A 22,096-nucleotide genomic window follows, 5' to 3' on the forward strand; every position below is an offset into this window, starting at 1 on the left:
GGGAAACCAAGAGACTGAGAGAGCCCCAGCCCAAGAATGGGGGTACACGGTGGGAGGCTCCAAAGAAGAAGTGTGACTCAGATTCTCACAAGTCTTTCAAAGCCTCCATCTATCCAGGAGAAACTATGATGTTACCAACAAAAGAGGCAGGGGATTTGTTATCTTTGAGACCAGAAAGGGGGAGACTAAAGGTTGCATTCATTTCCCAGTGAATGAAAAATAAAATAAAATAAAATAAAATAAAATAAAATAAAAAGGGAAGAACATGGCTGTTCCTAGGTATGTTAGATGAGAAGGTTTATTGTAGATAAAGACACACATAGTCAGAGGCACGGATGTCTGAGAGAGTCCAAAGTGAACATGACCCTAAGCAATATGAGGAGAGGGAGGAGGGGAGAGAGGAGGGCTAGACCAAGAGGCCAGGAAGCTAAAGAGAGTAGGTGAAAGGACCAGGTAACCAAAATGATTGGATTGCATAGGGAAGGGTGGCCCAGCCCCTGGGCTGGAGAAGTTTAGGGTAGAGGGCAGAATATGCCTGCCAGGAGGGCCCTGCAATAGGTACAGACTGAGAAAGGCTGGTAGAACCTGGTGGCCAGGTCCCCTTTAATATCTTTTTTTTTTTTAAGATTTATTTATTATATGTAAGTACACTGTAGCTGTCTTCAGACACTCCAGAAGAGGGCATCAGATCTCATTATGGATGGTTGTGAGCCATCATGTGGTTGCCGGGAATTGAACTCAGGACCTTCAGAAGGGCAGTCAGTGCTCTTAACCGCTGAGCCATCTCTCTAGTCCCCCCTTTAATATCTTAAGTAGGCACTTTTGTCTGGGGCTTGAAACTTAACACCCAGGAGACCTCTTTGGACCTCAGGAACGTGCACGCCTTGCATGCTCAGACTAGCCTCTCCTGTCACACTTGCAACTGTCCAGTTGACCCAGAGGAAATACACTTATGCCACCCTGAAATGTGTCCTTTTGCCTACTGGGGGTGGAAGGATACAAGGCTGGGGAAGGGGTTTGTTGAGAAGACCAGCCACGGAGTAAAGAGTAACACCATGAAAAAAAATTGCATGAAAAAAGGCCAAAAAGAAACTTAGAACTTAGGCTGATGAGATAGCTTAGTGAGTAAGAGCATGGACTGCTCTTCCAAAGCAAATGCCAGCAACCACATGGTGGCTCACAACCACCCGGAATGAGATCTGATGCACTTTTCTGGTGTGTCTGAAGACAGCTACAGTGTACTTATTTATAATAATAAATAAATCTTTGGGGAGAGCGAGTTGGAGTGAGCAGAAGTCCTAAATTCAATTCTCAACAACCAAACATAGGCTCACAACCATCTGTACAGCTACAGTGTGTACTCGTATACACAAAATATTTTTTAAAAAACTTAGAACGTGTATACTAACATAAAAAAGAATTAAAATGAAGTGAAGAAAGAAAGTAGAAAAAGAAAAAGGAAGCGAACAAATAGGCCTCTCCACCAGTCGGAATCCTGCTTTCTCTAGACGCAGTCTTTCTCCCCCTAACCTAACCAGCAGTCTAGCGTTTCTCTGTCTCCAAGGCTACAAATTGTAGGCTTGAAGTGGTGCAGCGACTTCTGGGTATTGTAGTGTCGAGGAAGCAGAGAGGTGGGAGGTGCGCTTGTCAATAAAACGGAGTTTGTTAGCAGAAACGTCTGAACCAAGGAATGGTTTGGAAGACTGAAAACGCTTTGCAGATATTCTTAGGGTGTTAGCATTCTGTTAGGAAAGAGGGAGGCGAAGAAAGGGCAAGGCGCGAGGGATTGTGAGAGTTGTAGTTTTGCATTCTGTGGCGATCTGGAGACGGAAATGACGAGACTGCCGCCTCGCGTCAGATGTGAGGACAGCTGACCCTGCGTTTAATCTGCTTTTTCCCCAAGCCAGAGTTCCAAGGTCAACTAAAAAGGCTGATTCCCACAAGGTTTCTCATGACCTTCCTAAGAGCACCGGCGACGTGTGAGGATTGGGGTGTGGAGGGGTTGGAGTGGGAGTGAGGTTATAGGACGGGGGGGGGGGGGGGTTGTTGGGGGGAGGGGAGGCAGACGGCATTTGTGCAACAATATGTATGTGCAAACCCTCACGTTGTGTCTGGCTGTCTGCTTTATAGTAAATCAACAGGAGCTGGAGAGATATCTCAGTGGTTAGAACACTGGCTGTTCTTCCAGAGATCCTGAGTTCAATTCTCAGCAACCACATGGTGGTCACAGCCATCTGTAATGGGATCCTATGCCCTCTTCTGGTGTGTCTAAAGACAGGTATAGTGTACTCATATACATAAAATAAATAAATCTTTAAAAAAATAAAAAAGTAAGTGAGCAGAGTGCAACAATATGGAGCACTCAGGTTTCTTTTCTCCTCCAAATTGGACAGGAAGTCCAAAATCCAGCTCTTGAGGCAAGCTGAGTTACTGCCCACTCTGATGAGCATCCTTGTTCCTCTGGTCTGAACTGTAACTTATTAGGAGCCAAGTTAGTGTGGTTGCCAAGGATAAAGCAGTGCATATAACTGGTATATAGCCTTGAACCTTACTTTTTTTTTAAAGATGTTTTTATTTTATATGTGTGATTTGCCTTCAGGAAGTATGCCATATGTATGCAGTACCAGCAGAGACCAGAAGAGGGTGGCAAGTTCTCTGTAACTGGAGTCACTGACAGTTGTGAGCTGACTGTGGTCTTTTGCAAAAGGAGCCCTGTTCTTAACTGCTGAGCCAGTTGTTGTTGTTTTTTGGTTTTGTTTTTTTTTTTTTTTTGAGACAAATTTGCATGTATTCCAGGTTGGCTTGAAACTCACTATATAGTCAAAAATGGCTCTCAACTCCTGAATCTCTGTATCCACTGTTTAATAGAGATACAGGAATATGGGTCCATTTTCTCTGCCAATTAAAGTATTAAAAGACAGGAAATAATAGTGGTGGGACTTGCCTTTAATCTCACCACTCAGGAGGCAGAGGCAGGTGGATCTCTGAGAGTTTAAGGCCAGCCTGGTCTACACAGTGAGGACAGCCAGGGATACACAGGTAAACCCTGTCTTTAAAACAAAAAACAAAACAAACAAAAAAAAAGAATGAAAGAAAGAAAAAGGAGCTAGGCAATGGTGCCGCACACCTTTAATCCCAGCACTTGGGAGGCAGGCAGATTTCTGAGTTCCAGGCCAGCCTGGTCTACAGAGTGAGTTCCAGGACAACAAATACACAGAGAAACCCTGTCTCAAAAAGCAAAACAAACAAACAAACAAACAACAACAAAAACGAGAAAGGGGAGGAGGCAGGAAAAGGTACTACCAGAAATCATGGGGAGTCCCAGTAGAGCCATCAAATGAGACTGGGGAAATCAGGGTTCATCTTGGGGTTCTTATTCTCATTAATAACATAAGTTAACAAGGGTCACAGACAGACACTCAAGAGCAAAGACCTGACACAGGCAGAGGCTTTAGGACCTACCAAAGCCATGCTACTGCAATACAGGAGAGAGAAGCGCTGGAAAGAGAGGAAGGAAGCCCAGCATGTCAGGGAGCTTTAAAGCACACTTAGGTTTCAGTCAACATCGGAAAGCAGAGAGAGACAGATAGGGCTTTCTGCTCTTGGATTTTTGTTTGAGAGTCAGCATGGCAGCTTAGTGGTTAAAGATAATCACTGCTGAGCCAATGCCCTCAATACACACAGAATCACACAGTACTCACTGAATACGCACTGAATCAAAAATCAAGGGGTTTTTTTTATTTGAAAATTATAAATGATTCTTAGCGCCCCTCCACCCTGTGTCATTTGCTGTTTTGTAAATGTAAGAAACAAACATTTAGCAATTAATTAGTGCACAATAAAGGAAGGTTGAAAATGGCCCAGAAAAGAAGGTATTGGGGAAAGCCTTACAAAGGCTCACTCGGCTGCTCTACTGGCTATTGTCACAGGGCACGGTCCTCAGACGGCTTCCTGCTGAGCCTCTGGACACACTCATACTCTGCTAGTTGATAAGCCAGAGTGCGAAGAGCTTCCTTAGGATGTGAAATGCTCTGGAGTCGGAGGGCTTATGAGGGTTGAGCAAAACAGAGCGGCTTCACTGGAAGGAACAGCAGGGGTCGTCTCTACGGAAGATGAGAAAGGAGGACAGTCACAGTTGGACACTTATTTGGGTCTTCATATGTTCTCAGACCCCATTGGACTTTACTCGAGACCCCTGAGCCTGCCTGCGCTTCTCACCTCCGTCCGGGGCCTGGCTCCTCCCACTTTGTTCTTCCTCCCCCAAACTGTTCCACCTGCTGATGTCACTTCCCTTAGACCTCAAGAGGATTTGTGGGGATGGGGAGCTGTGCAACCAGGGGATCAAGTCTGGAGCAAGAATGAGATCGAAGTGTGTCCAAACCCGAGAAATCTCGTCTTGAGACTGGCAGGAGTAGCGCCTGCTCGTCCTAGCTCAGGCAGCCTGTACAGGCCCCTACCTCTGCCACCCTTGAAATGGTCCTGCAGCCTGACAGCCATGTTACAGGTTAAACTTTCTCCATCCTTAAGGTAAGTCCAGCAAGCATAATTTTGCATAATTCCGCCGGGCAGTGGTGGCGCACAGAGATCTGCCTGTGTCTGCCTCCCGAGTGCTGGGACTAAAGGCATGTACCACCAGCACCCGAATTTTTTAAGATATTTTTAAAGATTTACTTTTATTTTACGTGTGTATTTGTCCACATGTATGTATGTATGTGCATCACATGCATGCAGTGTCTGTGGAAGCCAGAGGGAGTGTCAGATCTCCTGGTACTGATGGTGGTGAGCCACTCTGTGAGTGCTGGGGACCAAACCTGAACCCTCTGCAAGAGCAGCAAGTGCTTGTACCTACTGAGCCATCTCTCCAGCCCCTAATTTATTTTTAATTATGCATGTGTGTGTGTGTACGTGTGTACGTGTGTACGTGTGTGTGTGTGTGTGTGTGTGTGTGTGTGTGTGTGTGTGTAGTTGTGTCCATGTGAATGCAGGTGCCCTTGCAGGTCAGAACAGGGTACCTGGTCTCCTGTGGCTACAGTTACAGGTTGTACAAGTCCTATAATGTGGGTGCTGATAATTTGGGTCCTCTGTAAAAGTAGTACATGTTTTTAAACCTCTGAACTATCTCCCAAGCTGTCTTATTTAATACTAATACTACTAATAATAATAATCCCACTTAGAATTATATATACATATTTATTTATTTATTTATTTAAGGTTTTTTTTTTTTTTTTTTTTTTTTTTTTTTTTTTTTTTTTTGAGACAGGGTTTCTCTGTATAGCCCTGGCTGTTCTGTAACTCACTTTGTAGACCAGGCTGGCCTCGAACTCAGAAATCTGCCTGCCTCTGCCTCCCCAGTGCTGGGATTAAAGGCGTGCACCACCATGCCCAGCTTAGAATTATATTTTATTTTATATATTGTGCTGGGGAGGGGAACACACATGGCTCCCACAGGAAAGGAGAATGAACTTGGGACTTCCCATGCAATTCTGTGACTCTGACATTGAGCCTACAAACCCTACTCTGGACATTAGGTTTTAGAGAGAATATCGTGTGTGTTGTATGGATGCACCACCCATTAGTTAAAAAGCCTATGGCTTATGGCTTAGGCAGGAAATAGAAGGTGGGACACCCGGCAGAGAGAAAGGATTCTGGGATAGAACCAAGCAAGAGATTTGCCGGGCAGATGTGAGGAGATTAGCACAGGTAGACAGCCCCATGGCAGAATGTAGGCTACAATAAATAGGATGTTTTGAGTTTTATCTAGTCAGAGAAGAGCCTAGCTACATGGCCAAGGTATTTGTAAATGTAATTTGAGTCTGAGTCTTATTCCTGGGAGCGTGGAGCTGGGAGGAAGAACCAGGGCCTAACTTCAAAATCAGTTATTTAAAACCAAGCTCCTGAATCCAGTGGCAGCAGGTAAAGCCACTTTGCTGCCAAGACTGAAGACTAAGGACGAAGTTCTCTCCTTGGAACATGTCAGGAAGAAGGAAAGAACTGACTCCAGTAAGCTGCCCCTTACCGTTTGTGTGCCATGGCACAAGTATACAGACACATGACACACACCCCCCAAATAATAATAATAACACCACAATGTAATTAAATAAGTTTAAAGGTTCTCGGAGAGCCAGGGCTACACAGAGAAACCCTGTCTCAAAAACAAAAACAAAGCCGGGCCGGGCGTGGTGGCGCACGCCTTTAATCCCAGCACTCGGGAGGCAGAGGCAGGCGGATTTCTGAGTTCGAGGCCAGCCTGGTCTACAAAGTGAGTTCCAGGACAGCCAGAGATATACAGAGAAACCCTGCCTCGAAAAACCAAAAAAAAAAAAACAAAAAACAAAAACAAAAAAACAACAAAAAAAAAAAACCCCAAGAGGTTTAAAGCCAACCTCCCTGACCCATAGGCAAAAGGTGCCATACCTCAAATCCAGGTCCGGGTTACAATAGCGGCAGTAACACTGGAGAAGACAACAATGATGAAGGCATGGATGTGAAACAGAGAAAAATTTAAAAAAATTTTTTTAAATCAAACAATATCGGGAATTTAACTCCTGGGTTCCCCTGTCTCCCTCAGCCCTCAACCCCAATCCATGAGCCGCATTCTTGCTAAGAGTCTAGGCCAGCAGTTCTCCACCTGTGGGTCAGACCCCTTTCACAGGGGTCACCTAAGACCATCGGAAAACACAGATGTTTATATTATAATTCATAACAGTAGCAAAATTAGTTATGAAGTAGCAATGAAAATGATTTTGTGGTTGAGGGTGTTACAACAACATGAGGAACTGTATCCAAGGGTCACAGCATTAGGAAGGGTGAGAACCACTGGTCTAGCCAATCTAGCAGGATTTTCCTTGGGTCTACTACTACCTACAGCTCCTGGCCTGACCGTCCTTGTCTCTTCTTGCTCTTGTATCCTGCTCCAAATTCACTCCACACCCGGTACCCAGGGGCTTGATTTCACAACTCAGATGGGCTGGGCATGTGGCTCAGTTGGTATGGTGCTTGCTCAGCATGCATGAAACCCTGGGTTGGTCCCAAGCACCCCCTAAACTAGATGTGGAAGTTCACGCCCTAACACCAGCACTTAGGAGATGGAAGCTGAAGGAGCTTCCTTCATCCTGGACTTCCAAGGGCATCCTAGCCTACATTAGAGACCACTGCTCAACGTGCAGAGATGTGAAGGCTTGTTCCTTAACACTCTCCGGAATATGGAGGAGGGGGGGGGGGCGCCTGGGGAGTGAGGATACAAAGTGTCGGTTCACAGGGAAACAACTCTTAGTAGAGAACTGCCTGCCTCTCATCCCATCTGTGGAGGAGGTTCAGTAACAGAGGCCACTTGTGGCCAAGTCCAGTCAGAATTCTGTCTCTGAGATTGAATGAGGCAGCAGCTCAGGTAAGTTGGAGTAGTAACACTAACGCTATTTGGGATGGACTCACAAGCTTGCTTAGGAAATACTAAGTTACACAAAGAGTTTAGTTGAAGGAGCGCTGCTGCTGTGAGGTAAGCAGTGTGCTGCTCACCAGGCTGGTGCAGAATTTTCACTCCATACCATAATTAAAGTTTAGGGTTGTTGAAAAGTTTCTGCTTATGTTTATTCCCCAGGACTGTCTGTCAATTAGGCTCCATTCTCACCCCACATCAAAGAATATGCTTCTAAGAGGCGGCTCCAGAGGGTAGCACAACCATTATTGAATCTTGGTCTGCCTTAAGGCCTTTGTGCTCTTATCAGTAAAGCCATAGTTCTGCCAGATGGGTAGGGTCACCCTGGGTAACAACCATTTGAAGAAATCAACACTAGTTTACATAAAACATAATTTTGGCAAGTGTGTACATCTCCCATCGGCCCCAGAGGCCAGACTCGAAGCCTCCAATCTCCATTTAGATTGCTCAAAGTGTACCCTGAGGCTAGTACAATGTAAAATGCATATGACCAAGGTATATTTAAGTTAGTAAAATCTCTTATCCATGGCCAGCTCCTCTTTGGGTGTTAGCTAGAGCAGTACATGTGCAATTATTCTAATTTTCCATTTGAATCTCCAAGTGTGCAGGGTGGTTTATCACTGGGAAGGCATATCAATTCTAGAATAGTAGGAGAGACCTGGCTTCGGAAAGCTGTCCGATGACATCTACTTGCTTGTGCACAGACACACACACGAGTATACGCTTGGGTGAGCCCACTTCGTAGGAGAGTCTCCCCTCGTACCTCAACCCTTCTGACAGCTCTGTGCAGACTCCCTTCTCCCATGATACCTCCTCCATCTCTCCCTACCCTGCCCCTCCCTCTCATCAACCTTCCTCCCTCCATAGACAGAAAGGCTCCCTCCTCACCCAGTCTCCTTTATTGTAGGACACGAAGAAGAACGTAATCACCATGTAGGCACACCGCAGAAAGTTCCATCCACTGCTCCTCACAAGTCCCCTGACTGTGGTGGTGGCTGGAGGAGGCTTCACTAAAGGCAAATGCTGCGATGATTAATAATACCCAGAAACCCCCTTCCCCTTTGGCACTCCAAACTTGTGCCCCTAGGTGTCTCCTGAGTTGGAAGTTTCATTTATATTCGAGGTTGTGGCCATTTTCTCCCATCTTAGTAATCTCTCAACTTCCAGGCAAACTATTTGCTCTTTTGCACAGAGTCTAACCTGTACTCTGCAAACAAACAAACAACAACAACAAACAAAAACAAACAACAACAAACCACCTGCAGCTCCCAGGGAACCTCACTAATTGTCCTTTTGACTGGTTGATTTGCTTCGATTTTTGGGGACCTCAGGCTGGCTTCAAACTTACTCCGTAGCTAAGGGTGACCCCTTGACCCTCCTGCCTCGCCTCCCAAGGACTGGATCATAGGTATGCACCTTCAAGTCCATCTTACTAATTGTTCTGACGCTCTGTGTGCATTGTACATATGTATGTGTTCAGTGTGTGCATGCACACACACGTGCATGTCAGTTTCTTCATCAGCCCCTCTCCATCTTATTTTAATTACATTTCACTTATTCTATCGGGGTTTTTTTTTCCCCTTTGGTTTTTTTTCCTCCCGGGTCAGGGTCTCTCTCACCAAACCTGGAGCTCACCGATTTGGCCTGGCTTGCTAAACTGAGTTCCACAGGACACTTTGCAGGAGTTCCCCCTTTCCATCATATGGATCTTGAGGATTGAACTCAGGTCATCAAGGTTAGCAGTAAACACTTTTACCGGCTAAGACATCTTGCCTGCACCACCAATTTTAATATTCTTTATTTTTTAAAGACATATGTGGTGGTTTGACTGAGAATGGCCCCCGTAGGCTCATACATTTGAATTCTTGGCTTTCACAGTTCCTAGCATGTTTTGGGAGGGTGGGACAGGAATTGGTTCTCTTCCTCCACTGGGGATCAAATCAGGCCTGGAGGCAAGCACCTTCACCTTCTCAGCCCTCGCCAACCCAGGAACTCAGCCCTTAGCTGCGGGTGCGTATCCTTACTGCTATGTTTGTTATAAATTACAGTTCCCAGGGGCATTACTAAGGGTTTTTTTGTTTGTTTGTTTGTTTGTTTTTGTTTTTGAAACAAGGTCTTTTGGAGCTCAGTGGCCTCCAACTGCCTATGTAGCCTTGATCTTTCCTCTACCTTCTAAATCAGCAGCTTTCAATCTATGGGTCAGGACCCCAGGGTTGTACGGTCCTTTTACAAGGGGTCACCAGAGATCCTCAGAAAAAACAGATATTTACATTCCAATTCATAACAGTAGCAAAATTACAGTTATGAAGTAGTACCGAAAACCCTTTTATGGTTGGGGGTCTCCACAACACGAGGAACTGTATTAAAGGGTCTCAGAGTTAGGAAGGTTGAGAACCACTATTCTAAGTACTCCGTGCCCAGTGGTTTGTTGTTATCGTTGTTGCTGTTCACTTTTGTTTTGTTTTGTCTTGTTTTTGAGATGGAGTCTCACCATCCTAAGCTGGCCTCGACTTAGCTGCCCATCCAGCCAGTAACCTGAGATTCCCCTGTCCATGCTGGCCTCTGATAATGACATCTGCCAGCCTTACCTACCTTTTCTGATGTTAATTCTCTGTTTTATGTTTTGAAAGGGGGGGTGGTCTCACGAAATCAAAACAGGCCTTGAACCTTTCTAAGCTGCCCATGTTGCCCTCGGACTTCTGATCTTGCCAAGTGCCAGGGTTACAGGTGTGAGGCACCACTGCCGTTGCGCATGGCTCTAGGGACCAGATCCTGGTCTTTGTGCTTACTAGACATGCACTCTGCCCCAGTCGCACTGGGCATCTTAATCCAAGATCGCTTAACAGGAGCGATCCACCAGCACCAGGAGGCTTGTATCTGTGGTCTTCCCTTCTCTTAGTTTCCAGTCACATTCGCCTGCCACTCAACTTACCCAGGCATTTCCAGGGGAGAGGAGGGGGTCTGGAGGTCGGCAGAAGCAGAATGCCCCTTCTTCTTACCTCGGTGTGTCAGGTGCATTGACTCAGAGGAGCCAGGTGGGAGGGAGAGGGTGGCTGGGGCCTTGGATGCTCCCAGAAGCCTCAGGCGCTGAGGCTGACGCAGCTGTCTGACCTTTCCTCCAATACGACAGTGTACCTCACTCAGAGGGAAGGTGCTAACCGCCTGTCCACCCCGCACGAGGTCTCGAGCATACAGCCCACCCACCTTCTTCTTTGCAGTTACTTGTTTCTTCTAAGAAAGAAAAACATGGAGAGAATAGAGGAGGGGAGGGAGGGGAGAAAGAAGGAGAGAAGGGGAAAGGGAAGAAAAAAAAAGGAAAATTAGAGACTGGGTGGAAACCAGCTGCAAATGGTGTTTCTGAGACCCTCTGATGAAAGGGAGATTTTCACCTGCTTAATGTCACTTGACTCAGGCTCTCCACTGCTACTTGGCTATTCCTCTTTGTGACATGCCCTCCCCATAGATACACACACATACACGCACATGCACACAGTATGCACATGTGTGTTGATCTCCTTCGTTCCTTCAAGCCTTTGCTTAGATGTCACTTCCTGTGGACTGTGATGGCCCAGTTCCCTCTAAAACCACATCAGCCTCCTCCACACTGTGCCCTCATGTCTTCTGTTCTCCTCGCTCCGTAGGACAACGGTGTTCTTCAGTCTCTGCGCCTGCTTCTGGGCCACTTCATTCCCCGCTCATCAAAATACCAGCTGCATTTGTTTGTCTGATTCTGTTTTAAAATTACATTTGCTTATTTGGTGTATGTGTGTGGTATGCGTGTGGGGGGTGGTATGTGTGTGTAGTGTGGGGTCTGGGTAGGGTGTGGGTTGTGTTTGTGCATGTGTAGTGGTGGTGTTAGGGGGTATTTGTATGTATGTGTGGTGTGCATGTATGTGTATGTGTGATATGAGGAATGTGTCTGTGTGTGTGTGTGTGGTATATGGTGTGTGGTGATGGGGTGTGTGTGTATGTATATTGTGGTGGTGGTGGTATGTGTGTATGGTATGTGTGTATTGTGGTGGTGGTGGTATGCACATATGTGTATGTATGTGTGTGTGTGTGTGGTATGAATTTGTGTGCCAGAGTATACATGTGGAGGTCAGAGCACAACTAACGATAGTCCATCCTGTCCTGCCACTACTTACAGCCCAGGGCTTGAACTCAGATCGTCAGCCTTGGCAAGAAGTGTGCATTTTCTCACTGAGCCATTTCTCCAGCTGTTTGTTTGTTTGTTTGTTTGTTTGTGACAGGGTCTCAAGTAGTTCAGGCTGGGCTTGAACTTCTGATCCTCTTGTGTCCACCTCCAGAGTGCTGGCACTACAGGTCTGTACCCCCTCACTCAGCTTGCCAGCTACACCTGGCATACGTTTGATTTATCTTATTCCCTCTTCTATCTCAATGCCTAGAGGACGACTGGACACAGCAAACGGAGCATGAAGTTTGTCTGTGGCTTGGATGCATGTCATGGGTTTGTGCTGCTAATGATTGTGGAGTTGAGGTACGTAGGGTTCGGTAACATCTCTTCCAGCCTGAAAGCTAATACCTCTGTTTAACCAAAACCAGAAATGATGAAGTCACCAACTCACCATTCAGTACTTGGAGGCTCAGCAGACCTAAAACAATAGAGAAATGCAAATAGAATCTCAAAGGTAGCCATACAGAACCCAGGTCAATAGAGCCCACATGCTCACCCCAGACCCCTGTCCTAAAGAGCCCTGTGGAATTCTGGCCCACTTGCCTGCCTGGCTGTCTGTCTGCCTGCAATGCATGCCTTGCTTGCTACCCACCCTTCCTTCATTCCTTCTTTTCTTTTGATATAGGAAAAACTGAGAATAATAAATTCATGTTACAGAGGATCTACTAAACCTGCTTATGAACTATTAAACACACAAAGCAGAAATTAGCTAATGGAGCTCTCTGAGTCTCTTACCCAGAGGACGGTGATTTTGCCAGGTTGAAACAGGATGACCTCGGGTAACAGATACATGTTAAAGCAGCCCTAGTCCATTCTGGTAAAAATGACAATATTTTATCCTGTAACTCCTGCATCTATCTAAACAATCAAAGCTTGGCTTTTCTGTCTCCGTAAAACATGTTTAATTACCCAAAATGCAACCTGCACTGTGAAACTATAGAAGACAAGATGTTCTGTTCAGAGCTGGTTCCCTTCTGTGTGTTAGGCAGAAGTACTCAGGCTCATTAAAGAGCTTTTCCTTAGCCGGGCGTGGTGGCGCACGCCTTTGATCCCAGCACTCGGGAGGCAGGCGATTTCTGAGTTTGATGCCAGCCTGGTCTACAAAGTGAGTTCCAGGACTGCCAGGGCTATACAGAGAAACCCTGTCTCGAAAAACCAAAACCAAAACCAAAAAAAAAAAGAGTGGTATAGCAATTTCTCCCTGGGAAGGCTTTAACACATTCTCTTTGGGTCTCACTGAAGTTCTGGCTGACCTGGAACTTGCTATGTAGCCCAAGCTGACCTCAAACTCACAGAGCTTTCCCTTCCTTTGTCTCTGGGATTAAAGGTATGTATTACTATGTCCAGTACTGCCCATCTCATATCACCACCATCGTCATCATCGTCATCATCATCATCGTGTGTGTATGTATATGTGTTTACCCATGTGACTATGGGCACAAGCATATTATAGCACACATGTAGAGGTCAGAGGACAGCTTGCAGGAGTCAGTTCTCTCCTTCCACCATGTAGGACCTGGAGATCAAACTTAGGCCACCAGGCTTAGCAACAAGATCCTTTACCCGATGGATGGAGCATCCTGTGTGTGTGTGTGTGTGTGTGTGTGTGTGCATGGTGTGTTTCTGCCATGTGTACAGACATGGAGGTGGGCAGGCAGATCAGAGGTCAACCCAACTGTCATTTTTCAGGAGCTGTCCTTCTTATTTTTAGAGACTGGGTGTCCCATTGGCCTTGAGCTCACCACGCAGGCTATGTTGGCAGGCCAGTGAGCCCCCGAGACCCACCAGTTGGTGCTTCTCTAGCACTGGAATTATAGGTGTGCACCATCACTCCCAGTGCATGTTCTGGTGATTTGAGTCAGGGCCTGAATTTCCAGGGAGTCCTGAGCCCATTGGTGACACATGTCAGGTTACACAAGTCCAGGGCCCACATAGAATGAAGGACTTACCAAGGATCCCTGTGGTCCATCCAGGAGACAGGAGATGTTGATGAGTCCAGGGTCCATGAGAGAGGAGACCACAGGAGGGAGAAATAATCATAACTTTAGATGGTGGGAGATGGGAGTTCAGAGCCCAGGACAGCGGGCCTTAGAGCAGAGCTGAAGAAGGCTAGCCTAAGAGACATGGAGGTCAAAAGACTCTGACGGTGGTGAAGGACCAATGGGAGAGGTGCGGCATTTTAAAGTTATCAGTATTTTTACGTGCTTATTTATGTATTTGATTTCATGAGTGTGAGTGTGTTCCAGGACAGCCAGGGCTACACAAAGAAACCCTGTCTGGAAAAAACAAAAACAAAAAAACAAACAAAAATGAGGTTGGGTCCCCTAGTCACAGATAGCTGTGAGCTGGCATGTGAGCACCAGGAAGGGAGCCCAGGTCCTCTGGAAGACCTGACAACTGAGCTACCTCTCCAGCCCCCAGTTTTTGAAAATATTTGTTTGTTTGTTTTTATTTTTGCTTTTTGTTTTCCTTTTCAAGACAGGGTTTCTCTGCATAGCCCTGGCTGTCCTGGAACTCACTCTGTAGACCAGGCTGGCCTTGAACTCAGAAATCTGCCTGCCTCTGCCTCCAGAGTGCTGGGATTAAAGGTATGTGCCACCACTGCCTGGCTTGTTTTTATTTATTTGTGTGTGTGTGTGTGTGTGTGTGTGTGTGTGTGTGTGTGTGTGTGTGTGTGAAGAAGAGGCATCAGATTCAGATCCTTGAAGATGGCATTAAGAGCAGATGTGAGCCACCAGGTGTGGGTAGGGTTTGAACTCAAGATCCTCTGGAAGAGCAGCAAGTGCTCTTAATCACCAACCCATCTCTTTAAGCTTCTCTTATACTTTTTAAAAATTATATGGTATTTATTTATTGGTGTGAATCTGTGTGTGTGTGTCTATGTATAGAGGTCAGAGGACAACTGATAGGAGCCAATTCGCTCCGTCCATCACGTGGGTTCTGGAGATCAAACTCAGGCTTAGCTGCAAGCTCTTTTTACCCTCTGAGCCATGCTGCTGTTCCTTGATCTGCCCTTTGGAAGCTGAGAGTACTGCATTCCCTGCTCTGCCCCCATTCCTGACAGTCCCTGCACTGATGTGAGCCTCTTGGCAGGAATAAGGAGGTGAGGCAGGTGAAAGAAGAAACATACACTTACGTTTCAATACTGTTGAAACAGGAGCACCAAGGAGAGGGAAATCCAGGTGGGATTGTCGGGTAAGGTCAGAAGTGAAGAAGAAGAAGAAGAAAAGGGTGTTAACAGTGGCCGACCCTCCCTCTTTCCACCTGGAGCATCCTCAGCAGAGGCCACCCCACAAGGGACATGGAAGTATCATCCAGTCCAAACGGCATCGGCGAGGCTGTATACAGAGATGCTGGATCATCTGTGACCTATCTGCTTTAAGACACATTCATCCCTATGCCTGGAGTCGCCTGGCCCGTTTCCCCCAGGGAATTCACCTTCCAGCAATCTAGAGGACATCAGAAAAGCATCTCCACTCTTCTGTCATGCCTCCCGGCCCTCCCCACATCTCACATCCCACCCTACCCCCACCCGCAGTCAGGGAGGAAGGCTTGGATCCTGTTTTTTATTTTGGTTTTGTTTTCTACCTATAAACACATGTAACTCCTGCTGTCCTGTGCTCTAGGACAGTGGGGCAGCTTCAGAATCTGCTCAAATACTGGGACTCCAGGAACACACAGTTTACAGTCCCCGGAAGTGGGCGGAGCCTGAAAGCCACCTGGGGTCTCCTCCACTAGAGGGGTAAATTCCTCTAAAAACAGTGTCCTCTCCCCTCCCCTTCTCTCCCACTCCCTTTTTGTTTTGCTACAGAACCTTATGTAGCCCAGGCTAACCTCAAATTTGATATATAACTGAGGCTAGTCTCAAACTGCTAATCCTCCTGCCTTACTCAGCTTTCATAGTGCTGGGATCATAGACAAATACCACTGTGCCTAGCTCCCTTCTTTCTTGTTTCTCCTTCCAAGTATCTGGAAACATTCAGTTACCCACAAGAAAGGAAGGGAAAAAAAAACCCTATAGAAACAATTTTCTTTGCTAGGCATGGTGGCATACCCCTGTAATCCCTGCACTCAGGAGGCTGAGGTCAGGTCATCCTTGGTTATATACGGAGTTTAAGGCTAGCCTGGGCTACTTGAGACTTTCCCACCAAACAACAAACACCAAAAGGACATCAACAATAAAAGGAGAAATAACTTACTTTTCACTGAAAGGCAGATTGGAAACAGAATCAAGGAGTTCGTGTGGGAAAGAATGGGCCAGAGAATAAAATGAATATTAGTCCCTTCTCTCTCTGGTGCCTTCCATTTTCTTTCTTAAAATACTTTTTAATTGACAATTGTTCTTGTGTTCTGTTGAACTACCTTAGAGAGGAAACCAGTTTTGCAGCATCACTGAGCAGATACAGCCAACTGTCTCCTAATGTCTCGCCCTTGCCTTATCTGTGATCGTGAGTGAACTCTAGCTTGAGCCATTCCCCTTGCTTACCTGCACAGGTTGAACATCCCTAATCCAAAATGGCTCCATTACAAGATTTTTCGAGTGCCAAGGTGATGCTTGAATAGTTTCCCTCTGCTTGTTTTCATTGTTTTTTGTTTTTTAGTTTATTTCACTTTATTTACGTGTATATGCCTGTGTAAGCATGTGTGTATGCCCTTGAAAGCCACACTAAGCCACAGGCAATCGTAAACTGTCTTAAGTGGGTGGCACCTAACTCAGGTCTTCCAGGAAAGCAGAAAGTGTTTGTAACCACTGAGTCACCCCTCCAGCCTCCATTTGGTTTTACTTCTTGAGACAGGGCCCTCTCACTCCACAGACCAAGGCTATCCTGCAACTCTTTCTGTAGGTTCAAATCCAGCCAAACTACCACCGCCACCTCCATCTATCTCCCAAGTGCTGGGATTACCAGCCTGAGTCAGCACATCCAGGTCTGGATTTGGATGTTGTCCAGATCAGATTGGATGCGGTGTAAGAGTCAACTGACAAGAGTCAGCAATGTTCGCAATCCTGAAAATGTCTGAAATTTTAAACACATTCAGCATAGGGCATTTCTTTTTTTGGGGGGTGGGGGGTTTGTTTGTTTGTTTGTTTGTTTGTTTGAGACAGGGTTTCTCTGTATAGCCTTGGCTGTCCTGGAACTCACTTTGTAGACCAGGCTGGCCTCGAACTCAGAAATCCGCCTGCCTCTGCCTCCCGAGTGCTGGGATTAAAGGCGTGCACCACCACGCCCAGCTAGGGCATTTCAATTAAGGAAAATTCAAGCTGCACTAGACTAGAGAAAAGCAGAATTTGGCTCAGCCATTCAGAAACATCCAATATATTCATACTGTACAATCAGGGACTTTGCAATGGACTGAACCAAGTAAATCAATAGAATTGTTGTGACCCATTTGGGATTGTCTGCATTATTGTCCCTTCATCCCCTGTTCTCCAGTGTACAACCCTATCTGGACAGAGTCCCTTCATCCCCTGTTCTCCAGTGTACAACCCTATCTGGACAGAGTTCCTTCATCCCCTGTTCTCCAGTGTACAACCCTATCTGGACAGAGTTCCTTCATCCCCTGTTCTCCAGTGTACAACCCTATCATCTGGACAGAGTCCCTTCATCCCCTGTTCTCCAGTGTACAACCCTATCTGGACAGAGTTCCTTCATCCCCTGTTCTCCAGTGTACAACCCTATCTGGACAGAGTCCCTTCATCCCCTGTTCTCCAGTGTACAACCCTATCTGGACAGAGTCCCTTCATCCCCTGTTCTCCAGTGTACAACCCTATCTGGACAGAGTCCCTTCATCCCCTGTTCTCCAGTGTACAACCCTATCTGGACAGAGTCCCTTCATCCCCTGTTCTCCAGTGTACAACCCTATCTGGACAGAGTTCCTTCATCCCCTGTTCTCCAGTGTACAACCCTATCTGGACAGAGTTCCTTCATCCCCTGTTCTCCAGTGTACAACCCTATCTGGACAGAGTCCCTTCATCCCCTGTTCTCCAGTGTACAACCCTATCTGGACAGAGTTCCTTCATCCCCTGTTCTCAAGTGTACAACCCTATCTGGACAGAGTCCCTTCATCCCCTGTTCTCCAGTGTACAACCCTATCTGGACAGAGTTCCTTCATCCCCTATAGTGTACAACCCTATCTGGACAGAGTTCCTTCATCCCCTGTTCTCCAGTGTACAACCCTATCTGGACAGAGTCCCTTCATCCCCTGTTCTCCAGTGTACAACCCTATCTGGACAGAGTTCCTTCATCCCCTGTTCTCCAGTGTACAACCCTATCTGGACAGAGTCCCTTCATCCCCTGTTCTCCAGTGTACAACCCTATCTGGACAGAGTCCCTTCATCCCCTGTTCTCCAGTGTACAACCCTATCTGGACAGAGTCCCTTCATCCCCTGTTCTCCAGTGTACAACCCTATCTGGACAGAGTCCCTTCATCCCCTGTTCTCCAGTGTACAACCCTATCTGGACAGAGTCCCTTCATCCCCTGTTCTCCAGTGTACAACCCTATCTGGACAGAGTCCCTTCATCCCCTGTTCTCCAGTGTACAACCCTATCTGGACAGAGTCCCTTCATCCCCTGTTCTCCAGTGTACAACCCTATCTGGACAGAGTCCCTTCATCCCCTGTTCTCCAGTGTACAACCCTATCTGGACAGAGTCCCTTCATCCCCTGTTCTCCAGTGTACAACCCTATCTGGACAGAGTCCCTTCATCCCCTGTTCTCCAGTGTACAACCCTATCTGGACAGAGTCCCTTCATCCCCTGTTCTCCAGTGTACAACCCTATCTGGACAGAGTCCCTTCATCCCCTGTTCTCCAGTGTACAACCCTATCTGGACAGAGTTCCTTCATCCCCTGTTCTCCAGTGTACAACCCTATCTGGACAGAGTTCCTTCATCCCCTGTTCTCCAGTGTACAACCCTATCATCTGGACAGAGTCCCTTCATCCCCTGTTCTCCAGTGTACAACCCTATCTGGACAGAGTCCCTTCATCCCCTGTTCTCCAGTGTACAACCCTATCTGGACAGAGTTCCTTCATCCCCTGTTCTCCAGTGTACAACCCTATCTGGACAGAGTCCCTTCATCCCCTGTTCTCCAGTGTACAACCCTATCTGGACAGAGTCCCTTCATCCCCTGTTCTCCAGTGTACAACCCTATCTGGACAGAGTCCCTTCATCCCCTGTTCTCCAGTGTACAACCCTATCTGGACAGAGTTCCCTTCATCCCCTGTTCTCCAGTGTACAACCCTATCTGGACAGAGTTCCTTCATCCCCTGTTCTCCAGTGTACAACCCTATCTGGACAGAGTTCCTTCATCCCCTGTTCTCCAGTGTACAACCCTATCTGGACAGAGTTCCTTCATCCCCTGTTCTCCAGTGTACAACCCTATCATCTGGACAGAGTCCCTTCATCCCCTGTTCTCCAGTGTACAACCCTATCTGGACAGAGTCCCTTCATCCCCTGTTCTCCAGTGTACAACCCTATCTGGACAGAGTTCCTTCATCCCCTGTTCTCCAGTGTACAACCCTATCTGGACAGAGTTCCTTCATCCCCTGTTCTCCAGTGTACAACCCTATCTGGACAGAGTCCCTTCATCCCCTGTTCTCCAGTGTACAACCCTATCTGGACAGAGTCCCTTCATCCCCTGTTCTCCAGTGTACAACCCTATCTGGACAGAGTCCCTTCATCCCCTGTTCTCCAGTGTACAACCCTATCTGGACAGAGTCCCTTCATCCCCTGTTCTCCAGTGTACAACCCTATCTGGACAGAGTCCCTTCATCCCCTGTTCTCCAGTGTACAACCCTATCTGGACAGAGTTCCTTCATCCCCTATAGTGTACAACCCTATCTGGACAGAGTCCCTTCATCCCCTGTTCTCCAGTGTACAACCCTATCTGGACAGAGTTCCTTCATCCCCTGTTCTCCAGTGTACAACCCTATCTGGACAGAGTCCCTTCATCCCCTGTTCTCCAGTGTACAACCCTATCTGGACAGAGTCCCTTCATCCCCTGTTCTCCAGTGTACAACCCTATCTGGACAGAGTCCCTTCATCCCCTGTTCTCCAGTGTATAACCCTATCTGGACAGAGTTCCTTCATCCCCTGTTCTCCAGTGTACAACCCTATCTGGACAGAGTTCCTTCATCCCCTGTTCTCCAGTGTACAACCCTATCTGGACAGAGTCCCTTCATCCCCTGTTCTCCAGTGTACAACCCTATCTGGACAGAGTCCCTTCATCCCCTGTTCTCCAGTGTACAACCCTATCTGGACAGAGTCCCTTCATCCCCTGTTCTCCAGTGTACAACCCTATCTGGACAGAGTTCCTTCATCCCCTATAGTGTACAACCCTATCTGGACAGAGTCCCTTCATCCCCTGTTCTCCAGTGTACAACCCTATCTGGACAGAGTCCCTTCATCCCCTGTTCTCCAGTGTACAACCCTATCTGGACAGAGTCCCTTCATCCCCTATAGTGTACAACCCTATCTGGACAGAGTTCCTTCATCCCCTGTTCTCCAGTGTACAACCCTATCTGGACAGAGTTCCTTCATCCCCTGTTCTCCAGTGTACAACCCTATCTGGACAGAGTCCCTTCATCCCCTGTTCTCCAGTGTACAACCCTATCTGGACAGAGTCCCCCCAAACTACTTCTAGTTTCCCTCTGTGTAACTTGCAAATTACTTGCTCTAACAAAGTTTCTTGTGGTACTGGGGATTCAATAAAGGATCTTATACAGCACTCTATTGCTGAGTTATACCCCCATCCCCTCACTGGGGGATTCTAGGCAGAGGGTCTATCATTGAGCCACGCCCAAACCCCTCACTGGTGACTCCCAGGCAGTTGCTCTACCATTGAGCTATACCCTCTTTTTACTTTTTATTTTGAGACAGTTGAGTTCATGGGTACTCTGGGCAGCTTAGTAAGAACTCGTTTGAAAATAGAAAGTGAAAAGCCAGGCGATCATGGCACATGCCTCTTTATTATGCCTTTAATCCCAGCACTAGGGAGGCAAGAGGCAGGTGAACCTCTGTGAGTTCGAAGCCAGCCTGGTCTATAGAACTGCTTCTGGGACAGCCAAGGATACACAGAGAAACCCTGTCTCGAAAAACAAGGACAAAAACACCACCACCGGCCCCCCCCCCCGAAAAAAAAAGAATAAAGAAAAAGAAAAGAAAGAAAATAGGAAGTTAAAAAAAATGTATCAGTACAGCGTGTGTTGGAATACCCCAAGGAGGACCTGGGGGTGTGGCTCAGTGGTAGAGCCCCTGCCTAGCACACAGGTTCTGAGTTCAACCCCTGGCAAAATGGGGGTACGGAGAGTTGGGAGTCATAAGATTTCACGGTACTTACTTTCTTCTTCTGACTTGTCTGGAAGGAAGAATCAATGCAGCCATGTTCAACATGGGTGCAGAGAGGGAGAGAGAAGTGTGGGAGGGAAAGTGGGGGTGGGAGTGGAAGGGAGAGCGAGAGCAGGAGACAAAAGTGGGGTGAGGGGGGAGGAAGAGAGAGAGATTGATTAATAGTTTTGCCACCAGATAAGCATCCCTGACCAGACAGAGACAAGAGATGAGGATGCTATTGAAAGCAGGCAACCCAAGTCTCTCTCAATTTACAGGACAGGACAGGGACTCGAGTCTGCAACCATTCTCTCTAAAATAAATATTTATGAAGCACTACTGTATCCTGGGCATAAGCAAGGTTTGGGTGAGACAATATCTACCCCCAGTAAACAATAACCATGGTTTTCCAGGAGCTTGCAGGGGAGGGGGACCAAACGCCTCATGAAGTGCGACAGAGGTGGGAGTAGTGTGCTGGTCGACCTGCAGGGTGTGGCAGGAACTTTTAAAGGGATGCTGGTTGCTGACCTGGAGTGGTTACCAGGGGAGGCGTCTTGGAGGAGGATATGATGTTTTGCCTGAAACCTGAAAGATGAGCAGGGATTAGCTGAGTGGAAAGATCTTGGAAGGGGAAAAGAAAAATTATCCCAGACATGGGGATATGGTCCTACCAGGAAAGAACTCAGCTGTAGAAGGGCTGAGAGACATGATTATGGCTGGATGAGGCGAAGACGTGTGGGTACTATTCTAAGAGCAAGTAAGGTGTTGCTAAACAAACAGGACCTGTATCCAAATCTTGGCTCATTCACCTCCTGGTGCGTGAGCCTCTTCCTACATTTCCTCATAAAAAGGAAGGTTCGGAGAGATGGCTCAGCAGACAAGAGCACTCATTGGCTGCTTCTGAAGTTCTGATTCCCAGCACCCACAGGGAGGCTCACAACTTCCTGTTCCAGGGAATCTGATGCCCTCTTCTGGACCCTATGAGCACTGCATGCACATGGTTCACAGGCATTCAAGCAGGCAAAACACCCATACGCATAAAATAAAAATAAATATATTTAAAAGAAACGAAAAGGAAACAGTGAGCTCCAGGTTCACTGAAGAGAGCCTGTCTCAAGAAGAAATACTGTGGAGAGTGATTGAA

The 22,096-nt window shown here is 47.0% G+C and overlaps 1 protein-coding gene and 1 long non-coding RNA gene across 2 annotated transcripts in view; one reads left to right on the forward strand and one right to left on the reverse strand.

The window, feature by feature from the left end:
• The first annotated feature begins 1,656 nt into the window (after positions 1-1,656).
• Positions 1,657-15,895, forward strand: LOC147003722 (uncharacterized). The gene is made up of 3 exons (XR_015048034.1): positions 1,657-1,979; positions 2,131-4,527; positions 14,788-15,895. It is a non-coding gene; the product is annotated as an uncharacterized LOC147003722 (long non-coding RNA).
• The window catches only part of Eddm13 (epididymal protein 13), a 31,654-nt gene continuing 13,591 nt past the window's right edge, over positions 4,034-22,096 (reverse strand). Inside the window, exons 6-13 of the mRNA XM_085842386.1 lie at positions 21,481-21,537; positions 20,962-20,983; positions 14,427-14,446; positions 12,022-12,048; positions 10,640-10,666; positions 8,324-8,445; positions 6,415-6,452; positions 4,034-4,103 (exon numbers count right to left, since the gene is read on the reverse strand). Of these exons, the coding sequence (XP_085698512.1) occupies positions 4,076-4,103; positions 6,415-6,452; positions 8,324-8,445; positions 10,640-10,666; positions 12,022-12,048; positions 14,427-14,446; positions 20,962-20,983; positions 21,481-21,537 (341 nt within the window). The 3' untranslated portion in view covers positions 4,034-4,075. The remainder of the gene's footprint in view (positions 4,104-6,414; positions 6,453-8,323; positions 8,446-10,639; positions 10,667-12,021; positions 12,049-14,426; positions 14,447-20,961; positions 20,984-21,480; positions 21,538-22,096) is intronic.

Source organism: Mus caroli, unplaced genomic scaffold, assembly GCF_978045245.1.
Source record: "Mus caroli unplaced genomic scaffold, Mus_caroli_1 scaffold_8, whole genome shotgun sequence".
Classification (NCBI taxonomy): domain Eukaryota; kingdom Metazoa; phylum Chordata; class Mammalia; order Rodentia; family Muridae; genus Mus; species Mus caroli.